Source organism: Pipra filicauda, unplaced genomic scaffold (assembly GCF_003945595.2).
Source record: "Pipra filicauda isolate LSUMZ 115617 unplaced genomic scaffold, ASM394559v2 scaffold332_size803855_pilon, whole genome shotgun sequence".
Taxonomy (NCBI): Eukaryota; Metazoa; Chordata; class Aves; order Passeriformes; family Pipridae; genus Pipra; species Pipra filicauda.
In genome coordinates this window covers 360,226-385,620 of record NW_024104457.1, presented here as the reverse complement: position 1 = coordinate 385,620, position 25,395 = coordinate 360,226, and the positions used below count along the sequence as shown (strand labels likewise).

At 36.9% G+C, this 25,395-nt stretch overlaps 1 protein-coding gene across 5 annotated transcripts in view; it reads left to right on the top strand.

Moving 5' to 3' along the window:
• Positions 1-25,395, top strand: part of SNTG1 (syntrophin gamma 1) — a 345,421-nt gene that overhangs the window by 308,431 nt on the left and 11,595 nt on the right. For all 5 annotated transcript variants that reach the window (XM_039383959.1, XM_039383962.1, XM_039383961.1 and 2 more), the window contains 2 exons: positions 6,315-6,407; positions 22,391-22,501. In XM_039383959.1, coding sequence (XP_039239893.1) covers positions 6,315-6,407; positions 22,391-22,501 — 204 coding nt within the window. The remainder of the gene's footprint in view (positions 1-6,314; positions 6,408-22,390; positions 22,502-25,395) is intronic.

Sequence of the window (25,395 nt, the reverse complement as noted above, 5' to 3'; positions counted from 1 at the left end):
CTACCTAATCCTAGTTGTTATATTGATGTTCTAGTCATAAAATATACACGTGGTTAGAACAGCTTTAGTCGATGTTACCATGAGTTATACACACCTACAGGAGTTACATTAGCATATTAGCCTGTGCAAGTATTGGCTCATGCATTTTCTGCGTCATCCTGGGAATGCAAGCACGGTTTTATTCAGACAAATAGTTAGTTATATATTAGTCCTGTTCTGACCTATGAAGCACCACATGCAGACAGATTGAATTAGTATATGCTAATAATGATCCATTTTGGAAAGACTACAGTGCTGTCAGTTTTAATGTGTATTACCATTGTTGGAGGAGCTGGAGAAGATTCAACTTTCCTCTTTATTTCATACGCTGTGTTACCTTTTACCGAAACTTTTCTTACCTTACATAAATGACTGCAACACAGTTTATAGAAGCATTACTGTGCCATCAATAGAAGAATATATGGCATTTTTCTTGAATGATTTTTAGCCCAGAAGCCACTTCTTGTTTGTTCTATTCTAATATTGATTTATACTATAGCATTCCTAGTTTTTCTTTTTTTCAAAATTGCTCTCATGCTTCCCGCAAATAATTTCCCTAATAATCTTAACCTTAGATTAGTCTTAACCATTGCAGCTTTCTTTTCTCTCTCTTGAAGTTCAGAGTAGCAACTAAAAGCACAAAGTAATGATTTCCTGAGGCTGATAGATTGATTGATTGATTATAGCAAATCTGTAAAGGTGGATGATTGTATTTCTCATGATAGATTGTTATTGTGGAAATCATTATTTCAACTTTTTTTCTATATTTTCTCTATCTCAATTAAAAAAAAATATTTTTAATATAACTGAGTTTGACCTCCTCATTTTCCTTTCAACAACCATTTCTGCTTTCATCCAGCAATTTGAAGATGCAGATAAAACCTGGTGGTATAACTTGTCTCCAAGTTCTTTCACTGCACTGTGAGAAAAAAAAAAGTGACAGGTTCAAAATTAAGGTATCACCTGTACAGTTTTACTAAAATTATGGCTTATTAAATCATATTAATGTGATTATTTATATTTAATATGAATGATAATCTATCTGTGTGCAGGTTTTCCTTACAATAAAGTCTTATGATTTTCAAAATATAACTGCAGTTTAAAACTGCCTTTTAAAATTATTCAACTATTCCATAATCATACCAATAATAACAGCTACTCAGTGAATATAATTTGGCATTAACCTCCACAAGAGGTTAATAAGGACCCTATTCTGATCTAATTCCAAAAAACATATAATGAATTAAAGTATTTTTAAATGCCTCATTATAAATATATAATTTGAGTTTTTTTAGAAAAGAAATGTATTACAGGAGGCATCATCAAGCTGATAATAATTTAAGAACATGATACAATAATTTATTGGTATTTTGATGTGTTAGTTGCTTTTTTGTTAGTCTTGTTTAGTGTAGTAAGTGATTAATCCATTTTCCTTATTAACTATTAAAAGAAAAAAAATAGTTGAATTGAAGATCCTTTTTCCTTACTATCTCATAGCATCGTTGTATGAAGAATCTAAGAATGCTCTGGCTTGCACAACAATGTGCAATAATATATGACTGTCACGTTCCCTTTGTGTTCCTACTACTTTAAGCTAAAATTTTCACCTCTTCTGTTGTGACTTTTTTTATTGCTGTCATTGTTTGTATTGTAGCTGTTTGTTCTCTAATATAAGGTTTATTATGTAAGCAGTTTTGTGTTCCAGTACTTTAACATTTGCCTTCATTAAAGTTGAATCGGAGTTTGAAAGTCTGAATTAAGTCTTAGGTTTATAGTATGGTTTCCTTCAGCTTCAGAGATAGCTTAAACTAAGCTCTCAATGTATTGTTTTTTTCCATAATTTAAACTGTATGTATTGAGGAAGTAAAATCTAAGGAACTTTGGTTTGTCTCCTTCAGCCCCTGCCTGATCCATTGAATTATTCATAAGCCCAACTTAAGATTCTGTATTCTGTGAGAGAACAAAAAAATGAATGCTGGTATATTTTACTTCTTTTGGGAGGGGGATGCTTCAGTTCTGATAAAGTTTTCATGAGCTCTATGTGAGAAATCAGCAACCAAAGCCAAACATTCACAGTATATATAAATAAAAGTCACTTTTAAGGTTTTAAAATATTTGTTAAAAAAAAGAAATATTAAATTGTCCTGTATCTGGGGAACAATTTCTGCATTTTTTGCTTTCTCAAATGGTTGAATTAAACGACAATTTAAAGAAAATAAAGATGAGAAAAATCTTAACAAAGGTAATTAGTGTCAAAAAGTTCACACTCCTGCTCTGAGCTGTGACCCAGAAATATGTGCAAGTGCATACAACACATGCATAAAACAAGGGACATTTTTCCCCAAAGAAACTGAAATCTCATTGTCCCAAGATCTTTTTGTTATTCTCACATTTTTGCTTCTCTGAATTATTTTGAACATCATGGAGTACATGATCCAAGAGCGTAAAGTGGTCTTATGCCACTTTATGCTAAGTAAAGCATCAGCTGCTACTGGTGGTCTGCAGTTTCTTCCTACAAATAACTACACTGAGCTGAACTACATGATACTTCATCAACTGCACACTGCCTTTTGTATAAAGAACCTTCAATCTAGGAAGCAGGTTAGTTTTTCAGTGCAGCCCTGAATCATAGAATCATAGAATCATAGAATCGATTGGGTTGGAAAAGACCTCCGAGATCATCGAGTCCAACCCTTGGTCCAAATCCAGTCCATTTACTAGATCATGGCACTCAGTGCCACGTCCAATCTGCGTTTAAAAATCTCCAGGGATGGTGAATCCACCACCTCTCTGGGCAGCCCATTCCAATGCCTGATTACTCTCTCTGTAAAGAATTGTCTCCTGATATCCAACTTAAATTTCCCCTGGCGGAGCTTAAGCCCGTGCCCCCTTGTCCTATTGCTGAGTGCCTGAGAGAAGAGACCAACCCCCACCTGGCTAGAACTTCCCTTCAGGTAGTTATAGACGGTGATGAGGTCACCTCTGAGCCTCCTCTTCTCCAGGCTAAACAACCCCAGCTCCCTCAGCCTCTCCCCATAGGAATATGTCCTGTTTCTCATAAATCTTAACTTCCCAATGAGGCTAATTAGACCAGGCACAATGCCATGCTTAAGCAAAGGTAGTTGTGCCAGCTCAGCACGGTGCTGCACTACACACTGTAGGTTCACCTCTGGTGTTGAGGTGTGCAGTTAGATGACTTTAGATGACTATATATATTTTAAATCTGATATACTGTCTCCTTGCCAAAATTTAATTTCTGGTAGAGGCTCTAAGTCTGTTCCAGATCTTGGGGGTTTACAAATTAAAATGTAGTTCGTATCTCGTTAGAAGTTTGCAATATAATTCTCCAAAACTGTAAATTTTTTACTTTGCATGTAAAACCTGAACATTCTTGCATATGTGAATTCATTAACTATAACTGAAATATATTACTTTACATATATAGTTTATATGTGTATTTTACATATATACTTTATATATGCGCTGTAAACTTAACTCCAACCTTAAGTTCAAACCTAAAAGGGGTGGTATCCTGAGGAGGAGACTCCAAATTAACAATCTTCAAACAGTCACAGTGAGAGACAGATTCCAAGCAAATCTTCAAACTAGGCTCAAAAATCATTCTATAGATCCCTCTCCTGAAACACTGGCAACATATTAAAAACAGCATCCTGCAGTCCTCTGAAGAATCCTTAGGGTTCTCCTTCAAGAAGAACAAGGACTGGTTTGATGAAAACAATCAAGAGATCCAGGAATTGTTGAGGAAGAAGAGAACTGCTCACCAAGCACACTTTGCACTGCCATCTTGTCATGTAAGAAAAGCAGCCTTTTGTCTTGCATGCAGCAAGCTCCAACAGAAACTTCGTGACATCCAGAACAAGTGGTGGATCGATCTATCAGAAAAAACTCAATTATGCGCAGATGCGGGTGATTACAGAGGATTCTATGAGGCCTTGAAAACAGCATACGGGCCTACATACCAGGTCCAAAGCCCTCTACTCAGCACAGATGGTCAAACGCTTCTGACAGATAAAACCTCCATTCTGAATCGATGGTCTGAACACTTTCAGACTCTTTTCAGTACCAGCTGTGTAGTTCAAGACTCTGCAATACAGCACATTACACAGCAACCGGTGAAGAATGAATTGGATACTGCCCCTACTATGGAAGAAACTCTTAAGGCCATACAACAGGTGAAAATCGGCAAGGCAGCTGGGGTTGATGGAATTCCACCTGAAGTCTGGAAACATGGGGGCCAAGCACTCCATACTAAATTTCACGAGTTCATACTGCGCTGTTGGGAACTAGATCATCACTAGAACATCAGATCTTTGTGATGCAGTCATCATCACTTTGCATAAGGAGAAAGGAGATAAATCAGACTGTTCAAATTACCGTGGTATTACTCTGCTCTCCATTGCTGGCAAAATCCTGGCAAGAATACTTTTGAACAGACTAATACCCACTAGAGCAGAAGAACTTCTACCTGAAAGCCAGTGTGGTTTCAGAGCCAACAGGAGCACCACAGACATGGTGTTTGTTCTCAGACAACTGCAAGGTCTCTATGTAACCTTTGTTGATCTCACCAAGGCTTTCGATACTGTGAGTAGAAAAGGTCTATGGAAGATTTTGGAACATTTAGGATGTCCCCCCAAGTTCCTTAAAATGATCATCTCACTCCATGAGGATCAGCATGGCCAAGTCAGATATGGCAACGCACTTTCTGAGCCCTTTCTAATAACCTTCTACTGCTTCCTTTGAGAACGCACGCAAGATCATTCTCCAGGAAGAAAGACAACACAGAAAGAATCATGTCTTGCCAATATCACCAAAGGAGTCTTTCTGCTGTGCCTTTTGCAACCAGTCTTGTCTATCTCATATTGGCCTTTTTAGCCACTAGCGTGCTTGTATTATACATGGGTAGCACCCTTCCCAAATCTTCCTTGGCGATGCCTAGCCATGATACTTTATATAGTATTCTTTTTTGTACTAATGAGATGGTGCCAAACACAATATCCTCTTTTTCAATAACATTGATTTACAATCAAAGTTTTCATATTCATAGCAGTTTTATGGTATAGTTGACCTAAGAAAAAAAATCCAGTTTTATGCTAATATGAAAACTAACTGTGAAGTTTTCAATTTTCCTTCATTGCAATGTGTATTTCAACTGTTAGAAGCTTCTTACGTTCTGGGGAAGACCATTTATAATCCAAAGAACCCACTCAAAGAATATATAAGTAAAGGCATTTGATTTATCCTTGATAATCAAAATGCCAAAAATAGTCATAGGTACTTTTGTAATACTAGCAGTTTAGTAACTCACATTGTTACTATATTTACAATTTATATTTTGATACTCTGACACATTATAGATCATGGAAGTCTTTGTTATAATTTCATTTTTTTAGTGGTTACATCAATTTTTGAAGAACATACCTGTATTTAATTTAATCTGGAGGGTAAAATGTCTATAAAATAAGAATGGCTTCTTTAAAGAACTTGCAACAGATTTGGAAATGTTTTAATTTTTTCTTACATATTTTGTGATGAAAAATACAAGTCTGTCATTTTGTACCTGAAGTCAACCTCCAAGCACAGCTATAGTTTTGATCCTGAATATTATTTTAATAGATGTCTCACGGCATGTGTTGAAGTGTGATGTTATGGAAAGAAATAGATACATATATATAAAAATTGTGGAATGAGAAAGTCTTTCAGGATCTCAAGGTTTATCATAGAAATATTTGAGATGTATTGGTCCACTAGCTGAAGCAAAAAAGGTATTTCATATGATTATATGAGTTGCTAAATTGTATGAAATGCTACCTTTTCACTGAGATTTAGGACAGCACAGAACCACAGGAAACAGCATACCAAAGAGATATTTTTTTCTTAAAAAGCTAAAAGGAATATGTTAATGTTAAAATTTTCTGGGTATGAAAAATAAATAAGAGGGTTTGAGAATAATAAAACTTTGCTTTTAGTAATTTGCACTGATAAGTCACTGAGGCGATTCTGATTCAGTTTAATTTTTTCCCTAATAGCAGGAAATCCTCTTTTCACATTACTTAGATAACTTCATCACTCATCAAAATTCTTTGATTTGAAATACACTGACAATAAATGGATGTATTTACAGACAAATTACTCTTTTCTGATAATAATATTGAGAAATATAAACATTAGAATAAAGACATAGAAATAGTGGTTCTAGAAAGTTTTTTAAGAAATGTGTTCTGTGGTGACAACCTTCTCTGGTTTTTCTTTTACAGTGCAAGACGTATGCGTGTGTTTTGGAGAGTCATCTTATGGGACTTACCATTGACTTTAACACGGGCTTTGTTTGTTTTGATGCTGCCACAAAGGTAAAGTTCTAAGACTTGTTTCTATAACACTATTATTATTCCTTGTTTTTTCTAACATTTTGAGATAAGTAGTATCCTTAAAATGTCCTTCTCTTTGTTATAGAAATAGATCATCTCTTGTCAAATCTCTCATGCTTTAGTTTAAATTCAGGACTGATTTCTGATTATGTGAGAAGATGTCTTCTTTATGTGCTTGTTATTGAAAAATCAATACCAATATCAATCTGAAACAACCATCAGATCTTGATTCTTTAATTTCACATGAAAGCCCACACTGATTGAGTTTGATGTTTCTTTTGCTGATGTGTCTTTGGTTTGAGAAGAAATAATCTTCTTGGTTTCAAGCTGATCTATGAGTTTTGAAAATAACCTTCCATTCTCTTCTCTTGTTTCATGAGTGAGAGTGTGTGCTATTATAGCAATTCCCAGTTTCTGTTTTAGATGTATTTTGTTCAGGTGTCTGTAAAAGTATAAATCAACCATAGTCTGTACGTCTCACCCATCAGCTTTTCCCATCAGCCTCAAAAAAAGCTCAGTACGAGTGATGAAAGAGTTTGCTTTATTCAGTAAATAGTATGGCACCAATTTCCAGGTTACATTATTGCAAGTCCAAATCTCAGTAAAATCACTGAGAGCCTGAGTATGTTGACAATTGTACTAATTGTTGGCAAGTACTAAAATGTAAGCAGGCTTTAGTGCTTCTACTTGACACTGCTGTTATGTGAGAATGTGAAATCTTTCTTCTAAGTTCCGCTTCTCTTCAGTACCTGTTTTATTTTGAGATGCTGCAATATTGCCACCAGCAATTGCTGGAAATGCCCTTTTGACTACAGAATATGCTCTTATATTCTATCTTAAGTCAACCCTTCCCACCACATTACTCTGCTCATCCTAACCCTTTTATTCTTCCCACTCCATTCTGCTGTTTGTTTGCTCAAAGAGTGGTAAATTTGGAATTCAAATACTTATGTATGTATGTTTCTTTTTGTTATGTAAAAGACCTTGAATGATTCATCAGTGAAATGGGACTATCAGTTTAGAGGGCATTAGACAAAAAATCAGTGCAACAGAATTAAAATGCAGTGGCTCAGTAAAAAAAAGTGAACTTTTCCTCACCCTTCAATAATATTTTTATATATAATACCTATATATATAACACATATATAATGTGTGTTTGTATATATATATATGTATACATATATGTATATATATATATGTATAATATTATAGAATCATAGAATGGTTTGGGTTGGAAGGGATCTTAAAATTATCTAGTTTCAACCGCCCTGCCATAGGCAAGGACACCTTCCACTAGACCAGGTTGCTCAAAGCCCCATCCAACCTGGCCTTGGACACTGCCAGGGATGAGACATCCACAACTTCTCTGGTCAATCTGTTCCAGTGCCTCATCACCTTTACAATAAATTTTTTCTGCATATCTAACCTAAATTTTCACTCTTTCAGTTTGAACTCATCACTCCTTGTATTGTATGTATTGTATTGTATGTTAGAATAAAATATAAATATCACCATGAATTAAAAAAAAAAAGATGTTGTTTTGTTAGGCATTAGGCAGTGTGAGGTAAGGATGGCAATTGCATTAGAAGAGAAGAGAAACAATACAGTAGAAAGAAGTATAATCTTTTGCCAAGTGACTGCTAGAATTAAAATTGCCAAACAAGCCATAGGAAGAAAACTTGTCTAAAACCTGTTCTAAGTGTGTCAGTCACATTTTAATGAGTGCCTAAACAGGAAAAATATTACCTAGTCTCCATCATTTTATGGAAAGATGAAAGCTGCAATTCTCTTAGCCAAAAATTTATTCAGATATCTTCATTATGATGGCGACAGGTGTAAGTTGTGCCTATGCTGGAATGTTCTTCAACAATATTGCTAATCTGACATAAACTGAGACATAAACTAGACATGTATAGTCACAAGGGCTAAAAGTATTATTTCTTCACATAATGAAGGAGTTCATATGAAGCAGGAAATCAAAATCTATTTTCCAAGAAAATTCAGAGAAAACAATGAAGAATGGAAAGCAGTTTGCAGGACAAGAAAAACATGAATAAAATTTAAATTAAATTTTTTATATCTTATTAATATTTACATATACATTTATGGATTAAGACTGTACACAAATCCTAAGAAATGTCCCATGAATTAAGATACTCAGTATTAAAGACAAAGACATTATTTAAAATTTCATACTTTTCATTAAAAAGATACTTACATATAATTTTTTATAAGTTCTATGATTTTTTACAATTTGTATTTGAGAAATCAGTACAAACTATCATCTTTTCACTTTCAGCATTGGGGTATCCACAGATTTTTGGGGCAACCTCTTCCACTGACTCACCACCCTCATAATAAAAAATGTCTTATATCTAATCTAAACTCTACCTTCTTCTAGTTTAAAAGCATTGTCCCTTGTCCTGTCACTGTAGGCCTTGGTAAAAGCTCTTTCTCCATCTTTCATATAAGCCCCCTTTAACTGTTGAAAGGCAGCAACAAGATCTCCCTACAGCCTTCTCTTCTCCATCCTGGATAGCCTCAGGTCTCCCAGCCTGTCTTCATGGGAGGGGTGCTTCAGCTCTCTGATCATCTTAGTACTCCTCCTCTTGTACATGTTCAATTCTGTTATTTTGGCGCTGCTCATACCAATTTCAACCACTCTTTTTTGGGTAGAGCTTAACTCAAAGCCATATTCTATTGACTTCAGAGTTCAGTGTCAAAATGAACTGTTCATTCGGTATGTTTCTCACTTCTCACAGAACAACATCACAAATTCAAAATGTTTCAATGAATTCAGAGAAGGTCTTGAACAAGTACTCAGAGAACAGATCTAATGGATATCATTAAATGCTTTATTATTATTATTATTTATTTATGGCACTTACAGATTTTCCAGAACACAAAGATCTTCATAAAACAAACTAATTTCTGAAACAAAGTAGTTTCTGGGGACACCTGAGAAGCCCTGTCATATTTTGTTGCAGTGGTGCCTTCAGTAAATCTTGAGGCAATTTAAATTTTATCCTTAGGGTTGTGCATATGGTATTTTAAGTTTTCTTTCTTAATCACTAATGAGTTGACTGTGAACTGTCTTTAAAAGTTCATAATCACTAATAAGCTAAGTGAAGGAAGCCAAATTCTTTAACTCATGATTAACCGTTATTCAGCTATTCAAATATTCCAGTTATGTAAGCAATGCAACAATATTTAAATTGCTTCTTTCTCTTACGTTTTAAGTAGATTAATAAGTTTTGTCCAACATGACTGAAAAACTGCAGTCAAAATTTCACAAACGTTCTAAACCCCAAACTCACTTCCAATTTTCATGAACAAGTTTATAGAGGGTAATGGCTCTCATTATTCTTATGGTTTCCAGACAAAAACCGTGCAACCCTGTGTGGCTTGTTTCCTTGCTTATTATCATTTAATCTCTATATAATACTTAACTATGTAAGTTAAAATAAGTGGTTAAAAACTGCCATCTGTGCTAAATGTATTTCAAGTTAAACACATCATAATTTGATAAAAACATTGTTTCTGTCTGTACAGATGGATGATAAATATGAGTACACAAAGTATTAAACTGAGTTATTCAGAACAAATCTGTACTGTGACGTGATTATAACAGCACCGACATAAATCATGGCTGTTTCTGCTGCATATTCCCTTCTTCCTCTTATTTGTTTTCTGACTGATAGCTCTTAAAGTCAACAGTACTTCATCATTTAGAGCATTTGGTATGTTGCTCTATTGCTATTGTTGTTTATAACAAACCATTGTAATTTCCTGAAAGGAGAACAAACAGTTTTTAAAACTGCTTAGTTAAATCAGATTCTTCCAACATTTCAGAAAATAATTTCTTAATTCAGTTAAGCAGTTTATAAAATACCAAATATAATTTTGGACACAAAATAGTTCTTCTTCCTGAACCTTAACAAGTAGCAACAAGTATATTTGTGTCCTTGTTCTTCTGTAGCACTTTCCAGAGCTAAGGCTTCTGTGCAAGATGTCATCTCTTTTTATTACTAACAAGGTATGGTATGAAAGCAAAGTGTGACATAGAGGCCAAGCAGACATTGGTAAATGTCTGATTATATTTATTTGTGTGATGTAGTCCTTCATTTGCAGTAGATATATACCTGGAGTCAAAAGACCTCCTACTTCCTTTGCTGGTATACATGGAAGTTTAAATCTGATCAATAGGGAATTTCCCCACAGCATCTCTTCCACTAGGGATTTCTTCATAAAAATGTCCACCAGTTTTAATGCAATGTCATTTGCTTTATTTGTAATACAGAAAACTTATCTTGTTTATTTGTTTTTAAACTATGAAAATTCTAAAAATAAGCAAAATATTAGTTTGATCTAACTTGATCTTAGAAGTTATAAACCGAATTTTACCCTAGGTAATTTTTGCAGCATTGTGTATCAATCTCTACTGGAGAAAATATTTTTCCCAAGTCCTGCACAATTACAGCACAGCAATTCAGGTCCTAAATTTGTCTAACATTAGCTAGCAAATAGACATCAATGTTTTAATGAACAAATATAACTCTTGTGGATAATTTATGTTAGGTATGGACATGCACATATATTATGATAAGCATTTATAAATAAGGTTTTGCAGCCAACCTTAAGAATTAATATGGAAACTGGTAGATTATACAGATTAACAAGATGTGTACAAAAATTTATCTAAATACTATTCTGAAAGTGATCCAATATGTAAAACTACTTACTTGAGTGGCATTCAATAACTTACTTTTAACATGCTCCTAACAAAAAAAAAATTGACTATACTTAAAGTGTATGGGTGAATATATGTAGACATGTATGTTATGCATGTTTCTGTTTATACTGGCATATTCATTAGATTTTTTTTCTAAAATGTGCATATTTGCATCATAACTTCTACGAATAATATATATGTTTGTGTAAATATACATTGCAATATACCTACCTGTGCAAAGTGCTATGACTGTACTCCATCATATTTACCGCTCATTAAACCAGCAGTCAAAAATATATATTTGTCAGAAGAGAAGAAAATCATTCCTGGTAGGACTGAAAATAGATTAAGGTGCTGCTGAATTATATGGTGGTGCTAGAACAAAGTAACAAAAAGCTCTATTATGGCCCACAGGGCTCATATCAACAAAGCTCAGTGTACCTGTCCTCTGTTCTCTTGCAGAAACCTTGTGCACTTCATCAAAAAAGAGAATACACTGTAAACAATAAGCAGCATTGCAAATATATTTAATTTGTTTTTCATGCTGAAAGACTATTAAATCACACAGAGCAGTAGTTCTCTGAATTTCTTTAGGAAAAAACTCCATGTTTTCTGGGGATACATACCTTAAGGTCTGTTCCTTCATTCAACTAATACATATACAGCATATTGAAATAAAACAGCATGCAAAACCCCCTTGATACCCAAAGTTTAGTAATAGAGAAGGCAAGAGGAAACTGGACTTACTTCAAGATGGAGATTTAATGATGTAACTCTTGCGAAAAAATACTTTTTCTGTGCTCAGAATTTGAAACGCTGAACAAATAGCTACTATAACTTTAATATAAGCCATCAAGCATGATTCATACAGTTTTATGTTCCGTGGCTAGAAACAAAAGTTGGTAGGTCGTCTGTCAGTACCAAGCAAATAAACCGTAGTCTTTTAACATTCTATGTAATTTCAGTAATGGACAAGAACTCTTATTTTATAAGGGCTGAATTTCTTGCTTTTTTTCTTTGTCTCATTTTGTTCTTTATTCTCTGCGTCCTCCCGTCTTTCCCTTTACAGTTATAAAGCTGCAGCAGTTGACAAAGGAAATTGCCTTGGACCATAATTCTTTTGTAGTAAGGCACTCTCTAGGGATTGGTAACACGGTAGAATTGAGCAAGAGCAAGATCTTAATCCTACTCAGTTCCCTTCTGCTGCTATTAGTCTGGCCAAAGTGCCACTTTGCAAGAATGCAATCCTTCTCAATTAGCTATGAGACAGACAAATTAAGGTGTATCCCAGGTGCCTGAAGACCCAATTACTTTTATTCTTGAAAACAAGGACCTGCAAGGCATCTGCTCTTGATGTAGTTTGACTTGTAGGAGTTTTGCTTATTTTAGTCAGAAGACAAACAGCATTAGCTTGAAAGGTGCCCATTGAAGCTTAGCATAAATCTGTAATATATCAGATAAAAATTGCCTTAAAAACCTAAAAGTAAGAATAATTCAATCAGTCAGAGTATCAAGAAAAAGGAAGCAGTGTTGGAAAAATACAGCTACAACTTTTTGAAGATGCAAAGGAAAAGACAGCAAAGGGATTTGCTGAAACTAGAATTTGGAAAGAGACCTCTGACATCCTTTTCCTTGTTTACTCCATCATTTACATGTGGTCTGAGATGTAACTGTCTAATCATTATAAAACACTGACAGATTCTTTCATTTTTTTTTCCAAGCATCCTACCAAAAGCCAAATTTCTTTTGCTATTACATAATAAAATCTGTATGATTCATGTCAATGGAATGTATAAATAAAACCTGTATTTCATAGAGTCATAGAGTATCCTGAATTGGAAAGGATCCACAAAAATCATCAAAGTCTGACTGCTGGCCCTGCACAGGACAGTCCCAAGAGTCACATCATGTGCCTGAGAGCATTGTCTAAACGCTTCTTGAACTCTGTCAGACTTGGTGCTGTGACCTTGCTTGGGGAGCCTGTTCCAGTAATGAGCCAGCCTCTGGCTCAGCCTCTGGGTGAAGAACTTTTTCCTAATATCCAAGCTAAACCTCCCTGATACAGCTTCATGCTGTTCCTTTGGGTCCTGTCACATTGGTGCCTTCCCCTCCTCTTCCCCTTGTGAAGGAGCTGTAAAGTGCTGTGAGGTTTCCCCTCAGTCTCCTCATCTCCACCTGAACAAGCCAAGTGACCTCAGCCAAGTGACCTCATGCAGCTTCACTGGCAGGTGAAATGATGCCATTGCAGTATGTGGTGCAAACACTATTGCACAAGTTTGTTAGGTGTAAATAGTCTTTCTGCAAGAACAAGTATGGTCCACAGTGCATAACCCAACACAGAAGAGGCCAGACTGTTAAATAATATATTGAAGGTAGTTCATCACTGAAACCATAGGACAGAAGTTAAATCTATTCTTGTTGGAGATTCCTATGTTGACATAATACAACTTTTCTTTCCTATTGCCAATGCAAAATGTCCACTATATCCTTCCTCGATCATATAGCTATTGCAGAGCCATGGACTAGTCAGACACTCACATTTCTATGCATATCCCTTGGTAGGTAAAAATATAGTTGCTTTTTTATTCTGTTTAGAGTAAAACAACTCCTTGACCCAAAACAAAAACCCTAACTAACATTCCCAGTCATAGCCTAAACTGATTATGTGTATCCCCACACTTCTGATGCCATTATCTAGATGGCAAGTGATTTTACCTGATGTCATCTCATCAAAATTGTATGTGGTTTAGTCCAGAATTCCGGGAATGAGTAGCAAACTGACATAATATGAATGGGAAAGTGTTTCCTAAGGTCCCTTGCAGAATATGTGTTCTAGATTTAGCACTAGTGCTAAGAATAGAAGCAGTATAATTTTCTTCATTTGTAGCAGGAGACGGTGACGCCCTGCCCTTCCTGCCATAAGGCAGATGGAGCAAACCAAGTAGATGGGGGAGGAGTGGAAACAGATCCCTGACCGGAGAGGTAAAAGAATCCCCTCCCGACCCCTATCACCTCCCATGGTTCCCTTGAAGAACAGGTACGAGACCCTGGACCCAGAGAATCAGGTAGAGGACAGTCAAGAGGAAGATCTGTCTGGAGGGTCTCCTGGTTGCACCCTGTCTGCCAGAAGGATCATAACTACAGCTATAAAGAAAAAAAGACAAGTAGTTGTAGTTGGTGACTCCCTTCTGAGAGGGACTGATCGCCCTATATATTGACTAGACCCAACCCACAGGGAGCTCTGCTGCCTTCCCGGGGCCCGTGTGAGGAGTAGGAGACTCCCTGAGCTAATTTGGCCGTCAGATTATTATACACTGTTGGTAGTCCAGGCTGGCACTGATGGCATTAATGACATTACTGATATTAATAGAAGAAGTACCAGGGCGATTAAAAAGGACTTCAAGGCACTGGGTCAATTAGTTAATGGGACAGGAACACAGGTGGTGTTTGCCTCAGTTCCTGCAGTAGCAGGGATGAATGAGGAGAAGAGTCGGAAAACTCATCAATAGGTGGCTAAAGGATTCATGCCACAGACAGAATTTTGGTTTTTTTGACCATGGGGCAAATTCCATGGTACCTAATCTCTTCAAATCAGATGGGCTTCATCTATCTAGGAAGGGCAAACGGACTGTAGCCCATAAGTTGGCTGGGCTGATCAGGAGGGCTTTAAACTAGATTTGAAGGGGAAAGGGGTTGAAATCAGACTCTCCAGAGAGGACCATAAGGGTGGAAAGCCCGAGTTAAGAGTGAAATCAGCAGCCCAGTTGAAGTGCATGTACACCAATGCACGCAGCATGGGTAACAAGAGGAGCTGGAAGCCATCGTGCAACAGGAAAGCTATGATATAGTCACCATCACAGAAACTTGGTGGGATGACTTGCATGACTGGAGTGCTACCATGGGTGGCTACAAACTCTTCAGAAGGGACAGACAAGGTAGGAGAGGTGGAGGGATGGCTCTATATGTTAGAGAGTCTCTTGACTCTGTAGAACTTGAAGTCAGTAACAATACAGTTGAGTGCCTGTGGATCAGAATCAAGGAGAAGACCAACAAGGCTGACATTCTGGTGGGAGTCTGTTACAGACCACCCAACCAGGATGATGAGGATGATGAATTATTTTACAAGCAGCTGGCAGATGTCTCAAAATCGCCAACCCTTGTTCTTGTGAGTGACTTTAACCTGCCAGATGTCTGCTGGGAACTCCACACAGTGGAGAAGAGGCAGTCTAGGAGATTCCTAGAGTGTATAGAGGATAATTTCCTGCTCCAGCTGGTAAATGAGCCTACCAGGGATGGGGCCCCACTAGACATTCTATTCACAAACAGAAAGGGGCTGGTGGGAGATGTGGTGGTCGGAGGCTGTCTGGGGCACAGTGACCATGAAATATAGAGTTTTCAATACTCAGGGATGCAAGGAGGGCCATTAATTAAACCTCTACGCTGGACTTCCAGAGGGCAGATTTCAGCCTATTCAGAAGACCGGTTCAGAGTGTATCCTGGGAAACAGCCCTTGAAAACAAAGAGGTCCAGGAAGGATGGACATGCTTCAGGAAGGAAGTCTTGAAAGGAGAGGAGTTGGCTGTCCCAGTGTGTCAAAAGGCAAGGCGGTGGGAAAGACAATGGGTCTGGCTGAACAGGGAGATTTTGAAGGAAATTAGCGTAAAGAAGAGAGCCTACTGATTATGGAAAAAAGGGCTAGCTACTCGGGAAGAGTTTAAGAATATAGTTAGGTCATGTAGAAAGAAAATTAGAGAGACAAAGGCACAACTTGAACTTAATCTCACCATTTCCGTGAAGGATAACTAAAAGTCCTTCTACAGATACATCAATAGCAAAAGGAGGGGCAAGGAAAACCTCCATTCTTTAATGGACATGAGGGGGAATATGGTTATCAAAGATGAGGAAAAGGCTGAGGTATTTAACGCCTTCTTTACCTCAGTTTTCAACAGTAAGACAGGTTGCCCTGAAGACAGCTGGCTTCTGGAGCTTGTAGAAAGAGATAAGAATCTGAATAGCCCCCCTGTAATCCAGGAGGAAACAGTTAGTAACCTGCTGAGCCGCTTGGATCCCTAGAAGTCTATGGGACCAGATGGGATCCACCCAAAGGTGATGAGGGAGCTGGCGGAAGAGATCACCAAGCCTCTCTCCATCATCTACCAACAGTCCTGGCTCACTGGGGAGGTTCCAGGTGATTGGAAGTTGGCAAATGTCACGCCAAACCACAAAAAGGGTCAGAAGGAGAACTCAGAAAATTACAAGCCTGTCAACCTGACCACAGTGCCTGGCAAGGTTGTGGAGCAGATCATCCTAAGTGCAATCACACAGCCCCTACAGGATGGACAAGGGATCAGACACAACCAGCACAGCTTTAGGAAGGGCAGGTCCTGTCTGACCAACCTGATCTCCTTTTATCATCAGATGACCCGCCTGGTGGATGAGAGGAAGGCTGTGGATGTGGTACCTGGACTTCAGCAAAGTCTTTGACAACATCTCCCACAGCACACTCCTGGAATAGCTGGCAGCCCACGGCTTGGACAGGAGCACTCTGTGCTGGGTTAGGAATTGGCTGGATGGCCAGGCCCAGAGAGTGGTGGTGAACGGTGCTGCATCCAGTTGGCGACCGGTCACTAATGGTGTCCCCCAGGGATCAGTGTTGGTCCTGGTTCTGTTTAATATCTTTACTGATGATCGGGATGAGGGCATTGAGTGTACCATTAGCAAATTTCCAGATGACACTAAGTTGGGGGGGAGTGTCGATCAGCTGGAGGGCAGGAGGGCTCTGCAGAGGGACCTGAACAGGCTGGAGAGTTGGGCTAATTCCGACAGGATGAGGTTCAACCAGGCCAAGTGCCGGGTCCTGCACAACAACGCCCTGCAGCACTACAGGCTGGGCACAGAGTGGCTGGAGAGCAACCAGGCAGAAAGGGACGTGGGATTTTGGATTGACAGGAAGCTGAACATGAGCCAGCAGTGTGCCCAGGTGGCCAAGAAGGCCAATGGCATCCTGGCCTGCATCAGGAACAGTGTGGCCAGCAGGACCAGGGAAGTGATTCTTCCCCTGGACTCAGTGCTGGTGAGACCACACCTGGAGTGCTGTGTCCAGTTCTGGGCACCTCAGTTCAGGAAGGATATTGAGGTGCTGGAGCAGGTCCAGAGAAGAACAACAAGACTGGTGAAGAGACTCAAGCACAAGTCCTATGAGGAGAGGCTGAGGGAGCTGGGGCTGTTCAGCCTGGAGAAGAGGAGGCTCAGAGGAGACCTCATTGCTCTCTACAACTACCTGAAAGGAGGTTGCAGCCAGGTGGGGGTTGGTCTCTTCTCCCAGGCAAATATCAGTAAGACAAGAGGGCATGGTCTTAAACTGCACCAGGGGAGGTTTAGGTTGGATATTAGGAAGAAATTCTTTACAGAGAGGGTAATCAGGCATTGGAATGGGCTGCCCAGGGAAGTGGTGGCTTCTCCATCCCTGGAGGTTTTTAAGATGAGACTGGATGTGGCACTTAGTGCCTTGGTCTAGTAACCACGGCAGTAGTGGATGAAGGGTTGGATTGGTGATGTCCGAGGTCCCTTCCAACCCAGATGATTCGATGATTCTATGACTGTAGGAAGCATCAGCAACGTATTACAGGTATAGAAGTCAAGAGCTTTTCTTCCATGTGTCATTTATGTATTGCATTTATGTCCCAACTTTAAAATAAAAATATGCAAGCAGAGAGCATCCTTGGGTAATTATAGCAAAATAACACTAGCAGAAGATAATAGACAGTAATTTCATTGCAAAGACTAGAACAAATGAGTCCTAGATGATTACTTATAAATAAAATATTTCTCATTAAAAGGTATTGGTGGAGAATCTTGGTCTCAGATATGTCACAGGAAAAAAATCCTATTAATTTCAGTGAATACAGGATTTTTTTTTGATGATTTCTTATTACAATAATTTAATAGCATCTCAAGAGATGTCAAGTCTTAAACCTAATTTGTCATCTTGTCTGCACTGTTTACTTGTTTGCACTGCATTCTGGTATTCTTTGAAGTTAATTTTATTAAATGATATAAAATGCAAAAAACAGCCAAAGCAATCTATGAATAATAATTGGGTAAAGGATTTATATCTTATTGGTTGTTTTCAATTTTATGCATGTTACATACCATATTTGTTCAGAGATTGTCTTCTTACAGTGCATTTCCCAAAACATGGATTAATTATGTCAGATTTTCTGCAACCACACTGGGAGTATGGAAATTGTGAAGATGGTATTTTCAGTATATGCTACTACCTTGGTCCCCACTTTCTGGATTGGACTGTTTGCTGTTTTCACAAGTCCTACTTTTACTCATCGAATGAGAATTCACTTTTCGAGGCAATAAATAGTGCATATTGAGTTCTTATCTTGGTCTTACATCAAGGCATCATAAGGTTGTGTGCCTCAACTTGAAAGGTGTCTCAGAGTCCTCATGAGTAGCTGATGCCACTAGCTACAAAATAAACTTTTTTAATTTGGTTGCATTTTGTACTTTAAAAGGATTTGGCACCTGGTCCCCCTGTCAATTCTATTTTAGGGCATACAAAAATTTATTGCTTCCTAAAAATGCTATATATAGTCCTATAAAATTTTCTCAGTGATGCGTTATGCACAGTTACTGAGGATTATACAAGGAAAGTACTTGAAGAAAATTGGCTGCTTTTACCAGCTAAAAGAAACCCTATCAGAATGTATTATAGAGTGTTGAGCTCAGTAACACTGTACCTTCAAACTAGTAAGTAAGTACTTCTGCTTATATTTTATAATTTATGAAAACTGATTTAGGAATAATTTATATGACACATATTTAGGTGTTTGGCAATTTAGGAAAAGGCCGACATGTTTTACAAATGTACTTAATGCTTAGAAGTCAATATATATACATAAATATATTTGTACAAAATTATAACAACCTATGCTATCTCACTGAGACAAGCATTCAACAAATGGTTCTAAGGAGCTGTGATATTCAAAAACATGAAGACAACAGTACAGTGACAGTGGAGTAGATCAGTGTTCCCAAGGGTACCTATTCCTATTTAAAATTAGGATTCAGAACAATCACCATAGTGAGCACTGTGACACTGAAGTCAGCCCACTGGTATATGAAAGATAACAACATGTGAAACTCTCTGTCTCGTGTTTTTGTCACTGCTGCAGTTGCATATCTGTGTGAAACATATCTGTGCTTAGGTGAGTGTGTCTGGTCTTTCCTTTCTTACCTTGGCACTATGAAGCAACCATTGAAAAAGTATAGGTTTGGTCCCCGTTCACTGCTTATGCATTTTGCAGTAATGAAAATGAAAAGAAGAAAAGAACCATGCTTAGAACATATGAAACCACAAGTGGAAGTAATCCAGCATCACCAAGACACTGTACTTTCAGGGCAACGTGACTGCAGTCACAGCATTCTGCATCACCTTGTACATCTACTTTATCTGCGAAATGTGCAGCTCTGGCTACACAGAGCAGCACTTCAGCTTCTTTGATAGGAGACATGAAGTAAATGGGTCTTAATGGACATATGCTTAACTAATTTACCCAGTTTTTGCCATCTAGAATTTGAACATCTAGTTTAAGTAGTTTAAGATAGTAGCTACACTTTCAATATAGTATGATATATTGGAGTAGAGACACATCCATAGTCTATTGGGGACACATTCAGAGTCTATTAGAGAGAATCAGTTTTTCCCAGTTTTTAAACAAGGATGTAGGAACCGTTATTCAGAGATTGTCTAAAAGAAAGAAATAGCCAGGGTGACTAGCTTGAAATACTTTGCATTCCTGACTTGATAACTTAAAACTCACAACATTTCCCTACTCTTATTTTTGCAAAAAGAACCCTCCGTCATGTGGACATCTTTGGGGGAAATTTGTTGAAGATCATTCAAAAGGAACAGATAATTCTTTCATGTGGGAATAATTTCATGCCTTGTCAATAGCATTTTTACTCCTTACACTTTAGATGAAGAGTGTTTAATCATCTCTGCAAAGAAACTGTCAGTTCTAGGAGCTTGTTTTGCTGTCTTGATGGTTGAAGTGAAGTTTTGTTGGGATTAGTCCTCTCCACGCTATAGACCTGATTTTGCAGAGTAATTAAGTAAGAGAGATTGCTAAGTAGGAGACTCCAAAACCAATGTTATGCATAAATTGAAGTGTGTTCCTGAGTCATGCCTGTGGTTTGGTGTGACTGTCATTCTCTTTCCTCTGAGTGGGAATGACGTGCATGGTAAAACTGTATGGAAATGTCAAAGTACCGCAGTTCTATAGATCCTTCATCTTCATTCAAACTTAATCTGACTTGGAATAAGGCCAGGTACCCTGGGATTTTGCCTGCCCATCTAAGGGTCCTTGTTAATGCTGTATCTCTCTCTTGGCTTCTCCATATATCATCGGAGAAGAAAAAGATGATAGCTCATTTCTTCAATTGTTTTCTCCTGAGATAAAGAGACAATCAATGCCCTTTACATTTCTCATAGCTTAAATAGATTTGCTGTTCCTGAAGAAAGGCAATGGTCTTGATCTTCTGACAAGATTTGTTGATTTACATAGATCTGTAAAAAAAAGAAGTTTACAAAGTAGGTAGGAATATAGCCACCTGAATGATTTATTGGATTGCTTTGTTTTATCTTGAACTCACAATATAAGTAAACGTCATTTATCAAACAAGGTCAAAGGAATTGCACACACCTAGAGATGAGGGAAGCTATTCTACTTTCTGTAGCACACATTGGTGGACTCAGGAGAACAGCATTTGAAATAAATATGTTTTCTCCTAAATTGTCAAATCCCTTTAGTTTGTCTGAAATACGATGTCCTTAACTCTGTTTATGGCAGATGGGAGCTCACCTGTCACATACACACAGAGAATGAAAGTGGTGCTGAGACTAGGTGTTTACTTTTATGTGGAAGGGGCAACTACATAGAGAGAATTTTGGCAAAAAATTCTAACATTTGCTTTGTGTATTGTGCACAGTTAAGATGCTGTCCTTTTAGTCCTTTTAGTCCTTTTCAAGTTACTAAGACAAACATTGCAAACTTTATTTAGCTTGGTGCAGGTGAGAGATTTTTGCCAGTCATTAACATGAAAAGATGAACACACACTGAAGCAAAGAGACCTGCATAGATTTAGGACAGTTAAAAATCTGACCTCCCTCAAATTCTTTTTAATTCTCAGTAGATACTAAATCTTTCATAGGTATAGACAAAGGGCACAGATGGAAGTGTCATCCTATGCCCCTGAGAGGAAATAATTTATGAACTCTTAGACAAAAGGGTTGCCTTAAGTTTCTGTGCTGTCCGGTGCCCGTGAAATTAATGTTTCCTCAAAGTAACCGCACAATGTGATATTTTATTCTAATTATTTGAAATAATTTTTATTCTAATTATGTGAAATACTACTGGAATCACAAAGAAAAATTTTAATGCCCAAAATACCTGAAGGATGAGGGGATATCTTTAAATGAGTCTGAGAAGACTTATAACGAAAAGTAGCACTTGTCCAATTTTAAGCAAAATAATGTTTTTTTTCCTACATAAATCCACATTAAATATATTTTAAAAAGATGTTTTTCTAGACAGCTGTAAATTTTATTAACTGATTGTTTATTTTGTAGAGCAATCTGTCTTTTTTTCAACAAGACACAATGTAATTCATAATATAATTACTTGAAAGACCACTGATATGGTTAGAATTAATGATCTGCTCAAATTCCTCATTAAACTTTCATAAGTAAACTCTAAATATGTTCTCATTACAGAGTTTGTTTCTAATTTGATTTGCCCTTTATGTTAATATTAGATTTTTCAATGTGGAAAATAAAAGAGGGGATTTGTATGTAAGGTCATCACTTCAGATGGAGATAGGGAATCCACGAATTGTCAGTGGAAAAAAATCTTTGGTTTTTGGCATGACAATGAATTTATAATCCTTCTCCTTTTTGATTAATCATAATAGATAAAGGAATTTCAGAGTAAATTTCACAAATTTAGTCTGACAGATGTGAATCAAATACTGTCAAAGTATGATACATCTATATGATCAAAGGGATATCTGATCACAGAATACTACAATCGTTTAATTATGTATCATAGAGAGGTTAAAATTCTCTTGCAATGAGATCAACTATTTCTAATACAATTTGCAATGATAACTACATTGACTTGCTTGTGTATGATTTTTATATTTTGGGTTTTTTTGCCTTTAGGCTGTGCTTTGGAGGTACAAGTTTTCCCAGCTCAAAGGTTCTTCAGATGATGGGAAGAGCAAAATCAAGTTTTTGTTCCAAAACCAAGATACTAAACAAATTGAAGCAAAGGTAAAAACAATACCTTGTTTATATAAAGGCAATGTACAATTTTCAAAGCAACCAGGGGAGAAAAGGAGTATAATAAACTAAGTTACTCCAAAATATTACATTAATGCACAAAGGATGCAAACAAAATCAAAGAAATTAAAGAACAACATTTTTCTAGTTTAAAGTCTTTTGAAAGGTGTAATTAGATTAAAAATTAATAAAATACAGGACTCATTATTTATAGTTTTAGGCATGATTGCAAAATCTCCTCTTTGTCATTTTGATAAAGCTAGCTGAGAGATTGAGTGCCTTATTCCCTTACAAGGCTGAAGCTTTGTCTGTGTCCAATGCAAAATCAGAAAAGTTGTGTTTTCAGTTGTGTTTTTGATTCAAGAGTTAGTTCATGGAAACAGTAGCTGTGAGAGATTTAGCCTTCCTTCAATTTATGTGTTTTGAGAATAGGGCATTTAATGTCCCAGTGTGTGTGAGAAGTGATCTCCCTGGGTCTCTGATAATTGAAATTGCCTTGCAGTCTGGATCAATGTTCTCTTTGACTAGAACCCTAATTTTAGTGTAAACCTAAAGACTATTTTCTTGTCCATCTTTAGCCTTGCTTATGAAGCATTTCCTACATCATTTTTCATGACCACATTAGACAGAAAATTGCTGACTGAATGTGATAATAATACAGTTCCATGAGCAAATAGGAAATAGTTAAATAAATTGAACAAAGGTGCTAAATATGTACAGTATAATAAAGTGTGTAAAGAAAAAATACATTGCTTTATGACAATAGACACCTCTAACTTTAAATGCCAATAGCTACCTTAAGCAGTTATTTTTCCTTCCTCTATGTCTCTTTATGTTTGGTGTAAATTATTTTCTACCCAGCGGCTATTTACTTCATTTTGAATGTTTTACTCAATACAATGAAGGTATATAAAACCTCTCATTAAATCAACAACAATGAAATGTGGTGACCGTGTCTTTCAATACATTCTGCTGCATCTCAAAGATAAATACTTTCTTCTGATTCCTTCAGAAATTGTTTTAATAATATAGAACTTTTTTTCACCTATAAGAAGAAAATGCAAACTAATTTAATGTCATGAGGATGATTTTCTCTTAAGGAAACAATTGTACACTATTATCCTGCTGAAGGATGAAAGTCAAGTTATTCTTTTTCTAATATCTGTCTGCTATTGCTGTCATATTAACACAGGATTTTAGGATTGAAGAAACTTCATAGGAGTCTAAGAGTGGGACAGTGGTAGGTTTTTTGTTTGGTTTTCTTTGTTTGGTTTGGTTTTATCATTGGTTTTCTTAAATTGGTAAAACTAGAATATATTTTTAATTCTGAATTAAATTTTTTGAAAGATTTCTAAAAATTATGAAATCTAGATTTTGAAGAGGAAAAGTTTTCATGAAAATATCTTCCTGTTTTAAATTATATCTGTCATGTAAATCACTTTATAAGCCTTAGAGATATCCTGGTCTGGTACCTTTATTGTACCTATTGTTGTTCCCACTCAAGTTGAATAGAGCTTTGTTTCTAGAAAATTTTGCCTACCTTTTTTTAAGGTTGAAATTCTACCTTCAACCTTACGAAGGCAGAATATTACACAGACTTACTAGCATGCTTATTAATATTATCATGTTCCCTGGTTGTTTCTCTTTACTATAAATATAAACTTTCACCTTAATCAATTTGGAAATAAAATTTGTTACTTTCATTTAATTTTCTTGGTGATGAAAGAATATCGTCTATATTATGATCAAAGATGTCAGATTATATTCTCTTTGGAAGGTGCTATGGCATTTATAATGAGCACATCTATCAATTCCAATTTGTTTTCTGGTTAAGTGTGTTGCTTAGTCTAAGAAATGTAAATAAATGTGGCTGTAAAATGAATGCAAAGGTTTTGGGTCATATATTTTGAACATTCACTGGTTAGTTTAAAATTCTTCAGTATCATTTATACCTTTCATGGATTTAAAGCCCTATGCAGCGTGAGGAGAGGTGGAACAGTCTAGCCTCAATTTTTTTGACTTTACATTACTAAGTTAGAGGTATAGCTATTTGTGGAACTGTTGAGCCATTAGAAAATCTTAATCAGATTTTCAGAAATGCTTGTAATGCCAGATTTCATGCATACTGTATGCAGGCTTCATTTGGAATAAGACGATGGAATTTTTTAAAACATCTGTTAAAGGTTGTGATGAATATTCATGGCAACAGCTTTCATCACCTGTTAAATGCAGCTCTGTTTTTCAGAGGGCCTGGAGACTCACTGTTATAAGGGGAAATACAGTGCAACATTTTCCTTATGATTTTGTGTTTTTTTCAGTTATGTTATATTGGGAATAATCAGAATGTGGTGAAATGAGACCTCACAGTGGAGAACAAAACCAAAAATTTAAGGGGCTATTGCACCAGTTTATTAGGGTTCTTCACTTCTGCATTCCCAAGCAGGAATCTGGAAGCAAGGTACCTTTCAAGGCACCTCAAATCCTGTGTACAGTTTTGGGCCACCCACTGCAAGAAAGGTACTGAGGTGCTGGAGCAAGTTCAGAGAAGAGCAATAAAGCAGGTAAAGGGGCTGGAACACAAGTGTTATCAGGGCCACCAAAGGGAGCTGGGGTTGTTTAGCCTGGAGGAAAGGAGGCTCAGGAGGGATCATATGGTACTCTACAACCTGAAATGAAGTTGTAGCCAGGTGAGGGTCAGTCTGTTTACATGAGTAAAAAGCAATAGGTCAAGAATGGCCTCAATTTACACCAGGGGAGTTTCAGGTTGGATATCTGGTGGAATATACGGAGATATCACTGCCAATGTTAGAAGAATCTAGGAGAAATACATTTTGGGAAAAAGTTCAGCACCACATCCATTCATCAGGTAACTTTTTTATTTTGTT